This window comes from Diprion similis, chromosome 10 (genome assembly GCF_021155765.1).
Source record: "Diprion similis isolate iyDipSimi1 chromosome 10, iyDipSimi1.1, whole genome shotgun sequence".
Lineage (NCBI taxonomy): Eukaryota > Metazoa > Arthropoda > Insecta > Hymenoptera > Diprionidae > Diprion > Diprion similis.
In genome coordinates this window covers 12,686,719-12,698,435 of record NC_060114.1, presented here as the reverse complement: position 1 = coordinate 12,698,435, position 11,717 = coordinate 12,686,719, and the positions used below count along the sequence as shown (strand labels likewise).

The 11,717-nt window shown below is 39.2% G+C and overlaps 2 protein-coding genes across 5 annotated transcripts; both read right to left on the bottom strand.

Moving 5' to 3' along the window:
- Positions 1-2,005: 2,005 nt before the first annotated feature.
- LOC124410863 (FAM172 family protein homolog CG10038) lies at positions 2,006-9,203 on the bottom strand. Of its 2 annotated transcripts, XM_046889546.1 has the most exons (7): positions 8,817-9,203; positions 8,509-8,624; positions 7,991-8,323; positions 7,766-7,885; positions 7,460-7,564; positions 3,000-3,084; positions 2,006-2,827 (listed from the first exon to the last, which is right to left on the bottom strand). In XM_046889546.1, the coding sequence occupies exons 1-7, from the start codon at positions 8,938-8,940 to the stop codon at positions 2,727-2,729; spliced, it is 984 nt and encodes a 327-aa protein (XP_046745502.1). In that variant the 5' UTR covers positions 8,941-9,203; the 3' UTR covers positions 2,006-2,726. The 2 variants fall into 2 exon arrangements, with proteins under 2 accessions (XP_046745502.1, XP_046745503.1); XM_046889547.1 differs by lacking the exons at positions 2,006-2,827; positions 3,000-3,084 and adding an exon at positions 6,963-7,279.
- On the bottom strand, positions 4,954-11,682 carry LOC124410865 (2-iminobutanoate/2-iminopropanoate deaminase). 3 transcript variants are annotated; one of them, XR_006929629.1, is made up of 6 exons: positions 11,459-11,682; positions 10,296-10,456; positions 9,974-10,042; positions 9,828-9,883; positions 9,344-9,514; positions 4,954-4,969 (listed from the first exon to the last, which is right to left on the bottom strand). XR_006929629.1 is itself a non-coding variant. In XM_046889550.1 (5 exons), exons 1-5 carry the CDS (start codon positions 11,524-11,526, stop codon positions 9,449-9,451), a joined length of 420 nt encoding a protein of 139 aa, XP_046745506.1. In that variant the 5' UTR covers positions 11,527-11,681; the 3' UTR covers positions 9,309-9,448. The 3 variants fall into 3 exon arrangements, 2 of the variants coding, with proteins under 2 accessions (XP_046745506.1, XP_046745507.1); XM_046889550.1 differs by lacking the exon at positions 4,954-4,969 and having other exon boundaries at positions 9,309-9,514; positions 11,459-11,681; XM_046889551.1 differs by lacking the exons at positions 4,954-4,969; positions 11,459-11,682 and adding an exon at positions 10,798-10,951 and having other exon boundaries at positions 9,309-9,514.
- Positions 11,683-11,717: the final 35 nt, after the last annotated feature.

Below are 11,717 nucleotides of genomic sequence, written 5' to 3'. Positions count from 1 at the left end.
AAGCTCTGGTGTTTTTGATCCGATTCTTATATTCTATAACAAATGTACTCTTCTTCCATTCGTGTTCACCATCACCGACCCAATTAAATAACACCGCTGGAGATTTTTTAAATAGTTTTTGATGTATAGGTACTTCTAACTTATTTTGATAAAGAATAAGTTGCGTGTCATCGTTCATTTTTAAAAGACTTTTGTACTTTGCCAGAGGTATTGATCAACTTGAAAATAATAATGCAAAAAATTTTCTCAACCCATCGATAATTCTTCAATCCCACAATATTGACCAGGCATCAATATACAATTCATTTTCGACGTTTGTCATACAGCTTCTCACTGTCGGTACAAAACGTTGTTGCTTACTTTACGGAATGCACGTGACAAAGTGAGGACAAAAAATGGAAGACACATAGGAAAAGGGAATACGAACACCCCACGAAAGTTAATCGCTACGGTTTGTTGGTTGTCGCATGGGTGATGGATGGCCCAGTAACGTCAAGGCGCATTTTTAGCTCTGCACTCTATGCCTCCGGGCGCAGCAACCCCTCGAAAAGTTATTACCGTTACCTATCATCCATCGCCTCGAACACGCCACATCGAATACCCTGCACCAAGCATTTTATTTTTGTTAATTTCAACTTGTTTCGCATCATTTTTCTCCATCTTCCACTCGATGCAATTTAAAGTACATTCACGTTGCAAGTAAAAATCTAAAAATTCGTTGTTCATTCATTTCCATACTGTTACTCGATACTTTCTTCTTTTTTCAACTTCGACCGCAACTGCTGCAGCAAAGTAAACCGTGTAATCGTTATTGTACCAGATACCACTGTACGAGCCGCTTTAGCTTCATGATTGCACACAAATTGATGTACAAGGAGAAGATGACCTGTTGCAATGCAGAAGCCTGACCAATCTAGTGTGCAATATTAATGAAAGATCGGTAAAGTGGCTTTAACTCACTCGACCATGATCACAGCTTATATATGTTATAGGTCTTGCACATTTATAGCAGTCCTTTAATTTTCTCTTTAATTACGCCATGCATACTTCACATCCGTATAATAATCGGTACACATGAGCAAAGAGTACAAGTATCCAGGTGAATAGCAGTAACAGCGATAAAATCTAATCTTTCGCGCGCATATATATATATATAACTAAACTACACCGATAAAAAAATTAATGCTGTTGCAAGTAAGTGACGTCGATCCCTGGATGGTCGTTCCCAGATAAATCCAACGATTTATGCCGTATGCCTGTATATATCTTGGTAATATTTTTTTTCTCTCTGTATTTACTTGCCGATGAAATGGGGGCAAGATTTTTTTTTTTCTCTCTTACCATTCGCGATATTATTTTCCGATATGTATACCTATACGTAGATATATTTATAAGGTTGTTTCGGTCGCTTCTGGCTTACGGATCATTTATATATGAGGCAATATGAGATCGGTATCTCCTGCCTGGGAATAGTTTTTTTCTTCTCCATCCTCCCCATCTTCCTTTGGTTTCATTTTTCCCCCTCCCCAGTCACTATTTTTTTTATTTTTTATTCATTTTCTCCGTTTTTTGGGGAAAGTTTTGGTTGCTGAGCGATGATATTTTTATGGCTACTGATAAGGGAAATTGTCCCTTCCTACGCCCTCGTTTCTTACTTCCCTCTCTCTCTTTCCCTCGCCATTGTCCGCGATAGTTTTCATGCAGTATACCTTACATGCTGTTGTGGGTTTTTTTTTCTTTCTTTTTAGTCTTTCTGTCTTTCCTCGATTTTGCCTCTCTCAAACCAGGCTTTATCACTCTTCTGGCAATAACAGTTTATTCCCGTTATCTCGACTCATGCGAAACTGCCTGTTTAATTATGATGTATATCTATTCCAGCAAAGATCCGAAATAGTAGGTAGCCTGCAGTTGTAGAAGCCACGATGCCTTATATTTATAATCAAAACTCGGATAATTTCGTAGTGATTGTTAAAAATGATTGCATTTTTTAGAATGCAATAAAATATTTTATCTTATTTCGATTTCAATTATAAATTTTTGTTCCTTTGTTATCACTCATCATTTAAAAACGATTTGGGAAAAAATGTCGATTCCATATAGAGATAAATATTGCATGTACGTAACAATTTTTATAGATAATTAAATCCTCGCAAGTCACATGCGGATGTTTATCACTATACGTATAACTAATTTAACGAACAGAGTCGGTCTGTTTTTCGGAAGGTTATTGTCACCGGCATTGGCGATCATTTTATTATTGCGTTACATCAACCCCGTTGTCGTTACATTGACACTATAATTTGCGCCGGCCTAGAACGTCGGTAATACAATTACAACCCCATAACAAAATTACGTTTTGACGCTTGCACGATGGCAGGACTGTTTTGTGTTACCACTAAGTTTCGCCGTTGAGTTGAGTACACAGTTGATATTTCTCTCCATGCCCTCATCTGTGTCGGTAACGATGGTAAAGAAAGGAATCTGCACGAAAATGAATAGAGTTTTTCTATTATTTTTCCACAACTAAGTATTTTCGTCAATTTTCCTCACTTTTGAAAAAATATTTGCTCATGAATTTGTTAAATGTTTCGTCGAATCCAGATGCTATCAAAATCCCACAGACACGTGTGTGAATTGTTGTCACGATTATTGATATAAGTACAAAATACGCACAACATTGTAGTAAAAAATAAAAAAAACATGTAAAACTGGAGATTTTGAATCGTTTAGAGATCGGATTTTCCTCTCGCCTCGTTGAATCTCTCCTCTACGAATTGGAAAAGGGACTCCATGCAGGAGTACGACGTCATCTCGTGGGTCGGATGTCCTGGAGAAAAAGAAACAGGAAAAAAAAATTTATCAAAGCCAAATAAAATAAAAAGAAAAAAAAAAAAACAAAAAGATACTACAGATTAAATAAAATGAAAACAACGACGCAGGCCAACTATAAAAAAATCTTTTGCTGCGCACGTGGCACGTGTTCAAGGATGACCGCTCACCCGCAGAACGCCGTTCGATGTCACCGTCAGGCGTGCGCTCCGGGGTGTCCAGGGGCTTCTCCGAGGATACCCAATTTCGCGCCACCTGCAACCGCAAGACCGCAACTTTGAAACAAGACAAGAAGGGGAAGACTCTGAGTCTTCACATCCTTCGAACGTTTCTTGTTTTTTTTTTTTTTTTTTTTTTTTTTTTTCCAATTTCTTCCTTTCCTCCTTAATATTACAGACCGGTCAACGGTTTCCTTTTCCTGCAGTCTTTCGTTCATTCGATACATGTATAACGTACAGGATGATGTGTAATTGCACATGTCGGTGGAATAAGTTGTATCAATCTGTTGAATAAATCTGAGAATTGAATGGCGGGAGATACGAAATGTAATATGAAACGATAATTAATCAAAGTCTTCTCGTTGAAAAAAGAATCTCTCAAGAATTATAAGGGAGGGCAAATTGACATATCACGGAGAATGGAAGAGGCAATATGGATGCAGAGCCAATGAAATGTGGGCGGATACCTGCCGTTTAATATCAGAGCGTCATCTAGCTGGCCAATTAATTAGAGTGACGAAGTAAACAGTTAGTCGACAGTCCACAGTGACGAGGAGACGTAAACTTTGGTACATACTTTGAGTAAATACAATCCGTACATTTCCCGTGGGATACGTACGACGTGAGTAGGTACATACATACATACATACATACATACATACATACACACAAGTTACACACCCAGATACGGGATAGAATTAAATGTATAATATGCACGTACGTCCTGAGTATGCAATGATATCTGAAATTTAAACGAGCATTGCACACAGTCGAGTGTCCCAGTCGTGTACCTAAATCTGTTTACCTTACGCTGTCCGTTTCGCGTACAAACACGGCAGCTCGGCAGCTTCCCTAACCCGCACAAACGCATCTACGTGTACATTTACGTTGCTAAAACGCTAGGCTGCACTCCGTTTTCTCCGTGTGCAATATTCGTTGTGACAAACATTTTCACCGCATGCGATTTGCGTGATTGGTAAATACAAAATTTAATGCCGATCGAGAGTTTAGCAGCTGGGTTATCCAAACTACAACAAATAATGTAATAATGTAAATAAAAATATCTTGCTTATTTCGGAATATTCAATTTTTAACGAAGATATATATTCTGGATTCAGGAAAACTGTTGGATAATTATTTGAATGAAGAATCGGATACTTTTGAAGGATTCATCATTTTTAAACACTTGTTGATAAACCTTCACGAAGACTGTTCGTGACTATCGAAATTGGATGATTCGAAACCTTCGTGAGTTCCGATTTGAACCGATTTTTGAGACACTCCACATTCTCTATGTACCAATTTTCTGATTTCCAATGATTCCTGACCGTTCTAAAATATTTTAAACGATTTCCGGATTTGGTAGAGTCACAGGAATTTACAACGAGCCACGGAAAACAACCTACTAGAACATTGGAAAATCATTGTAAATCAATAAAAATCACTTGGTAAACTGGCAATCGACGGAAGCACATGATTAGATAGAATTAGGCACTGAAAATACGTTAATAAATTAAACTCATTTGTCATTCACCGGAAGACGTTCATCGATTTCCATACATGATGCAATTTTTGGATTCCGTTGATCTACAACTTGATTCTCAGCTGTTAAATCAATTAATTCCTCTAGTGAAACCCCGCTCGAAACTATCGATAGTATACATTCTGACCTACCAATTAACCCAGCATGACAATTTCCGCTTCCGGGTTGATCGCATGTTTCCAAGTCGGCGTGTATAAGCTGTGCACACGTACACCCGGGTGCACATCAGGCGGGGTTGAGAGTGCCGTCGGTGATATTCAGGAGCGAGAGATCCCATTAGGCATTAGTGGGCTCTATAGAAATAGCGGACCAAGTCGTCGGGTGGATGAACATTAGTTCCTGGCGAGCCCGGCACTCGGGCACTCCGATCTCTTGGAACCTCACCGAGGGAAGCAGCCACTCCACTCGACTCGACTCGCGACTCGACTCCGAGAAGAGATGAGAAGAGAAGAGAAGAGAAGAGAAGAGAAGGGAAGAGAAGAGCGTCCCGGGCATTGTCAGCGCCCGACATTCATATCGGATCCCTCTTCCTCTCCTCCTCACCCATCCCCTATTCGCGAAAACGCCGGTGTCTATATGCCAGGCACATCTATCCGTTCCAGATGCACACACGTATCGCCTTATACTAAAACGAGACCTGCGGAGTCCCGAGGAGAGGTAAACGAGCCGATGAACCATATCCCGAGAGCCACCCGTGCGGCCTCTGCGGCAACGGAGAACGTAACTCGACACCCGGAAAGTCCCTTGGAACTTGATACCTGTACCCCGTTTTTCGGGTATTTCTCTTAACGCGGATATAATTCCCGATAGGAAATTAACTAGGTACTCATAATCTAGGAGTTTACTAAGAGTAAACCTGCTGGATAATCGGGACTTCAACGGAAATGAGGTTTTCTTCGTTATTGAAAGAAAATTGTCCTCCTTTGAGTGGTTAGACTCTGCCGATATTAAAAGTCGTTTACCCGCGTTATAGTTAGTCTCGGAACTGATAATTTGAATGAATGGCGCGTAAATGATTGCCACTTTGATACGCTGGTAAAAATGAGCCCTACTTATCATTGGCTAGAGACTTATGACGTAGGTTAAGATTATCGTGTAATGAAAGTACGACTAACTAGTCAAATTTTCAATAATCATTGAACCGCAACTTTATTTTACTTTCGGTAGAAACGTGAGTAAGTTGTGCCGTTTACACGTGGGATTCGTTGTATGCATGCCTACAGTAGTTGAAAACCAATACAATACACCTATACCCATATATATGCTTTTCGGAAAATCATTTTCGCGTCCAATTCCCATGGTCGAAAATATTTCGACGTTCCTGTAATATACGGTCTAATTTCCCTTGAGAGATTGCTTTGTATATAAATGTACCTACTATACCTATCTACCCTTGTAAATCCGTGCGGTTCCTAATTACCGCCTTATATTCACTCGGCTACCCGCCTTCTCGATGAAAACGAAAGAACAAAAAAAATAGATATATTCGCCCGTCAAAATCGAGTTCGTACGCCTCGTACTTCTGTACATTATACATATCTATATACATCAACTTCCCTGCAGCAGCAGGACAAAGCCAGCACAAAGCGTACATACCCGGGGTGCACTTGCCTACGAAGAAGGCTAATACACTAGAAGTCACGCTGTGCCGCCCCACATTGTGGACAACGAGTCTCACAGATGGACAAGTTGACTAAAAATTTCTCAATTTTAATGGTCTCGATCAATTGGGTATCACTTTGCCCCTTTATTCGTCCACCTCCCCAACCCTCACTCGCCAACGCTTTTTTCTCTGGTATTTGTGACGGGAGTTTTTTGTGAAACTCACCGATCAACGCCAGCACATAGGCAAACATAGCTAAATTTTCTATTCCTAAATACTTAAAAAGTAGCTTGTGTTTGACTCGCTAGGTTGACTTTAACGGAAAACTCCTAGTCGAATCGACTTGCATTTGATTGGAAGTAGACACCTCATCTCAAATCGATCTTGACTTTTTGATTCAGAAGAGTCCACATTAAAAAAAAAATATGAGTAAAAAGATTCATTATAAGAGTAGTTCGTAGGTTTATTTGGTGAATTTATATATCCGATTATTCAAACTTGACTGTAATGAAGGGTGAAGTTTGAGGAAAAAATAGAACTAAATAAATTCAAGTTGGCATACGTCAAGAGTTAACTGTGCACTAGTGGTCTCTGGGAGTTCGATATCATTGGCAAACACTGAAAACACTAAGCAAGCAGTGCGATGTGGTATGGAGGCTACACAACGAGAGCTCTCGGTGGCGACGGAGGAAGCTAATAAAAGGAAGTCATGCGGTTTCATTGTTGTTTATGACAATACAATACGCGGCACATATGCGCGATGGTTGGTGCAACGGTGTTATAGGATGAAGTAGGTATATGAGCCGAAATCCGTTACGATAAGGTTGGGCTCGTGCCGTGATGTAATGCATCTTATACAAGTTGTACGTTACATGGTTATCGCATATCATCGCGTTTCAGCTGCTTACACGGGGACGAAACCTGTAATGCCGTCTAAAGGTCTTCCGTCACAAATTCTCTGCAATTACGTTTTGACATTTGAAGAAACAGTCCGCGTAACTTGCCCCCAATCACGGAACCCCCGCATCGATCGCGTCCCCATCCCTAGGTGTCCTTATCCCTAGAGAACGTAGCACCGACTCGATGCTAATTACAATTGGGGGAGATCGTTTTCTTACCGACGATAAACATAGTTTCTCCTTGGAATGGCAGGAATTTTTTGTACTGTTAACGTCTCCCCTTTTTTTTTTTGTCCAATTTCTTAGAGTTCGTTGTGTGATGTAATGTACCGATTGCTGTTTACTGGACTGCGTAGTTTCCACTTACCTTCAAAATGTGTTTCGTGTTCTTTGCTGCAGGAATCGTGTGCACAGAATCGGTTAGCCCGACGGCAAATACTCTGCGACGAAATTCTTCCGAATGGTCTACCGCCTGCACACAAATCGTCAAATATCTTCCATCGGATTTACAAAAAAGTCAAGTATAAGTGTACATGAAATTGAAACGAATCGATACGATATAAAGTGAAAAAGAGCAGCAAGCAATTCCTAATTGAAAATCAGACATGAACCACTCGCTGAAGAGAAAGAAAATTCGAGAATCATTTTTCAAATCATTATACACGCTACTTACCAATTTAACGACGCAAACGCCACCGTAACTGTGCGCAACGATTGCTACGTGCTTCGCATTCGAGGGCTCTATGTACTGCTTCCAGACGGTATCGACGTGACTATGAGGATCCTTGCTACCCTGAAACCAAACAGGCATAGATTAGAATCATCTGGATTTAGGAAGTGAATTGCATTAAGGGTGCTTCAAGCATAATTTCGTCGAGTGAGTGTAAATCATCGTTACCGGTATTTCAGTCGGCTTTCCGTTTACGGTACGGAAATTGTCGTTTGTGTTGAGAACCATCACCGCGTATCCAAGCTCTCGTGCTTTTCTTATGTAAGGCAATTGTGTGCCGGTCTCTAGATTGTCGTTTATAATTAATCGCCTTGCCCATTGACCGGCTCTGACAACTCCGCTGCCATGTATCAATATCACAAGCTTGTCATTCAGCAATGCGTCTTCGCTAACGAATATGAACGACTTCAGTTCTGGTGCCTTTGAAGGCGCCTCCTTCGGCACGAACAATTTTTTCAGACCTTCTTTCTCTAGGAGATCGTAGATGTGCAAATCAATTACCTGCAACAGTAAACCTTGTTCAACATTTTTTAAAGCAAAATAAAAAAAAAAAAAAAAAAAAACAGCGTGCTAAATTTTTATTCATTTTTACATTCATCAAGAGATAGTAATAGGCGGAAAATCACAATCTTTTGTTTATAAAAGGTATATAATACATGTACATTCACTGGATTAATTTCATCTACCTGGCCGAGAGCTTCGTATCGTTTTTGATTGTAAGCATGGTCTTCAGTGACGTTAAACTCGAATCCATCGTCAGTAGTGAGGCCGGTACTTTGATCAAGCTTTCGAAGTTTCCCGCCTGTAAACACAAGATAAGCGACATTTTATTAAGCCCTTTAGTTTGCATTTCAGGGCGAAGTGCGGCGCTGTGATCGATTGCAGCATTGAATGCGCATGGCAGGCAACTGTTGATTAACAAATACACGATACGTGAATATCAGAGGTGTATGTACATACATACAATTGGGTGCATAGCACGCAAAACTCATACCTTCGTCAAAAGCGTATCCAAAACCTTTCAGCGATGTAGGAAATACAGTATCAGTCATTGCTGTCAGTTTCGTGAATTTCCGGTTCACAATACTGCGAAAAATGCGACGTATCACCCTAAACATGAGACTGAAAAATGCCACAGAAATACTGGCGTGTCGTCTTGGCGCTTTTTTATCCTCGGAGACCCCTTGAGATGGAGCCACCTCGTGGAGCGAGTCCCCACACTAGCTCCTATCGCACGCTCATCAAAGTGGACGACGTGACCGACGATACTTGGGCGCATAGTGCTTGTCGGGTTGCTGCCATCATTTGAAAAATCTGACACCTGAAACACTCATTTCGAATCTCATTGCATAATATGAGGATTGAGGATTTTGTGAAAAATGTTTCCCTACAACGGGGCAAAAACTTACAGCACATAAATTGTTTCTATTATTACAATGATTATTGTTATTATTATTATTATTATTATTACTGTTGTTAATTAATCTTTTTGTATACAGTTTATTGTTTTTTTCTTGTAACTACGTAATGCAGAAAAATAAAACCTAGGAAAACAACGTTCAAAAAATGTGTGCGTCAGATTTTTTCCCATATTCAGAGTTTTGCTGATTTCAGTCAACTGGCATTTTAAGACCCACCGACCGTTTTTACTTCACCAGTCAACGCAATTGCCTCGATTTCAACCTTCGCTCCCTGAAAACGAGTGATTATATTTTTAGTTCATTTTGATGAATCTGCCTTGATTATGAATCATGAATTAACGATGGGTTGCACTCCATGTTTCTTGAACAATTAGATATTTAGATTAAAATATTACCGTACAGTAGTGCCTCAATTAATTGAGTGAACGATTTGTACAAAATAAATTTTTCTTAATCTTAAGAATATCATAAGTATGGTGTACAATTCTTACTGGATATATGTTGTAAAAATCAAACATGCTCTTTACTGAAAGCGAGCTAATATTACTCAAACGAGTGACAAATGATTCAAATAAAGATCTTACCAATGGTAGCTTCCCAACCTGGAATGTCGACCTTGCTGGATAATCCTTTGTGAAAACTGTCATGAAATTAAACGACAATAAACTTATTATCGATTAGAGCATATATTTATATTTAAAAAAACTCATGTAAAAATAAACCAACTTACATTCCTTGTAAACTTCGTTTATGGCAGAAAAATCATCGATACTGTCGAGCAAGATAGTCGTCTTTATAACTGTAACAATAAAACACGAACAATTTTTTAATATACGGATTCTCATCTGCTGACCTGTGGTCCCGAAACGAACGACTTATCGCCGGCGAATATACAATTGAAGTTACATCTGAGATACTTATTACATGTAAGATGTAACTTCAATTGCCTATCTGCCGCCGAAATATCGTTTGCGTTGAGATCCTTCACCGAAAACTAACAATATATTTTTTAGCATTTTGTACTTCTTTAGTATAAAGTAATAGATAAAAACCTTTCTCAAAGTCCGAACCCGCCTCCTTTAAAATACATCCCATATTGACGAGTGCCTGACGAGCTTCTCCGGCTGCCCCACCATCCACCAGCTTCCCAGACTCCTTATCAAGCCCAAGTACTCCAGAAAGATAAACGGTTCGGTCGACCAAAATGGCTTGACTATTAACAATAAGAAAAACAATAATCAATATCTCAAACAAAATTTGCGAAAGGAAAGAGTACTTTTGATTTTTGTTAGGTGCATCGTCATGGTTTGGGCAATGCAATTATAGTATCAATTCAACATTCTAATCTGCAAACCAATATATAGTAAACGTGGTGAATAAGAGGAAAGATAGTAAGACCAGTTAATATTGATACTAAAAATCATATTTACACGTATCCATTCTTAATAAAGAACAAGATGTGACAATAATTCGGCAGTAATCGAAGAAATTCTATTGAATATCCAAAGACTTTTCGTTGGGTATATATACAGCTACTCTGATATTTGAACTCACTTGTAAGGACCAACGGGTTTAGGCGCTGCTGGAGCAGTAATAATTTTCCGTATTATAGAGGCCATGTTCTCTCAGGGCAAACCGTAGTGGACTAAGTGTATAAACGACTGACCGGCTTTCTCTAATACCGTATTATCTTTTTATTTGTATACAGGCATAATTCAATCACTACTACAGATACGTCCACACATGCACGTAGAATATAAGCAACTGTGTCGCTGTCTTATTTTGCAAGTAGTGTTATATATAATTCGTGTCCGACTTGTGTGCAGCTCTGAGCTCACAAGCTTTGTAAATGGCGACGATTGATACACTCTGTGAACTATGACCTGTGTGTAATGGCAGTGACGTACACATACAGCTATGCTAGTAAACGTACAGCAGAACTAGTGAATCTACCAACACCACGTAATCGGACAAACTATCAAATATCAGCAATTTCTGGATTGTATGCGAATTTATTCGTATCATGCAACATGTCCGAACAGAATTCTTTGATCTCTAAATACCAAAAACTAAATTTGAAAGATTACAATAATCTTCGTTAAAAACTTTTCGAGCAAAATCTCGACCCCAAAATTTTAGACAAATATAAATTACTGTGATTTTGTCTGTTCTTACTTTAGTGTCTATATTAAAATGCATTGTAATAACAACTCACTTATATGGTCCCGCCGATTTTGGAGCCCTTGCAGTTGATATGATTTTGCGAATAATTTTCATCGCCATTATTAGTATGTGATTTACTCAATATTGTCAAATTTAGGTATGAGATTCGTCGCGTAAACTACGTTCGATGATATAATGATGACTGATTCGGACGGAGTCCAAATTTTCAATACGCGCAAATTGTAACGTAATATTCTGCTATTGTACTTGCGTTTCATCATTTATTTCTGTTCGTGCTATCAGTTCAGAAG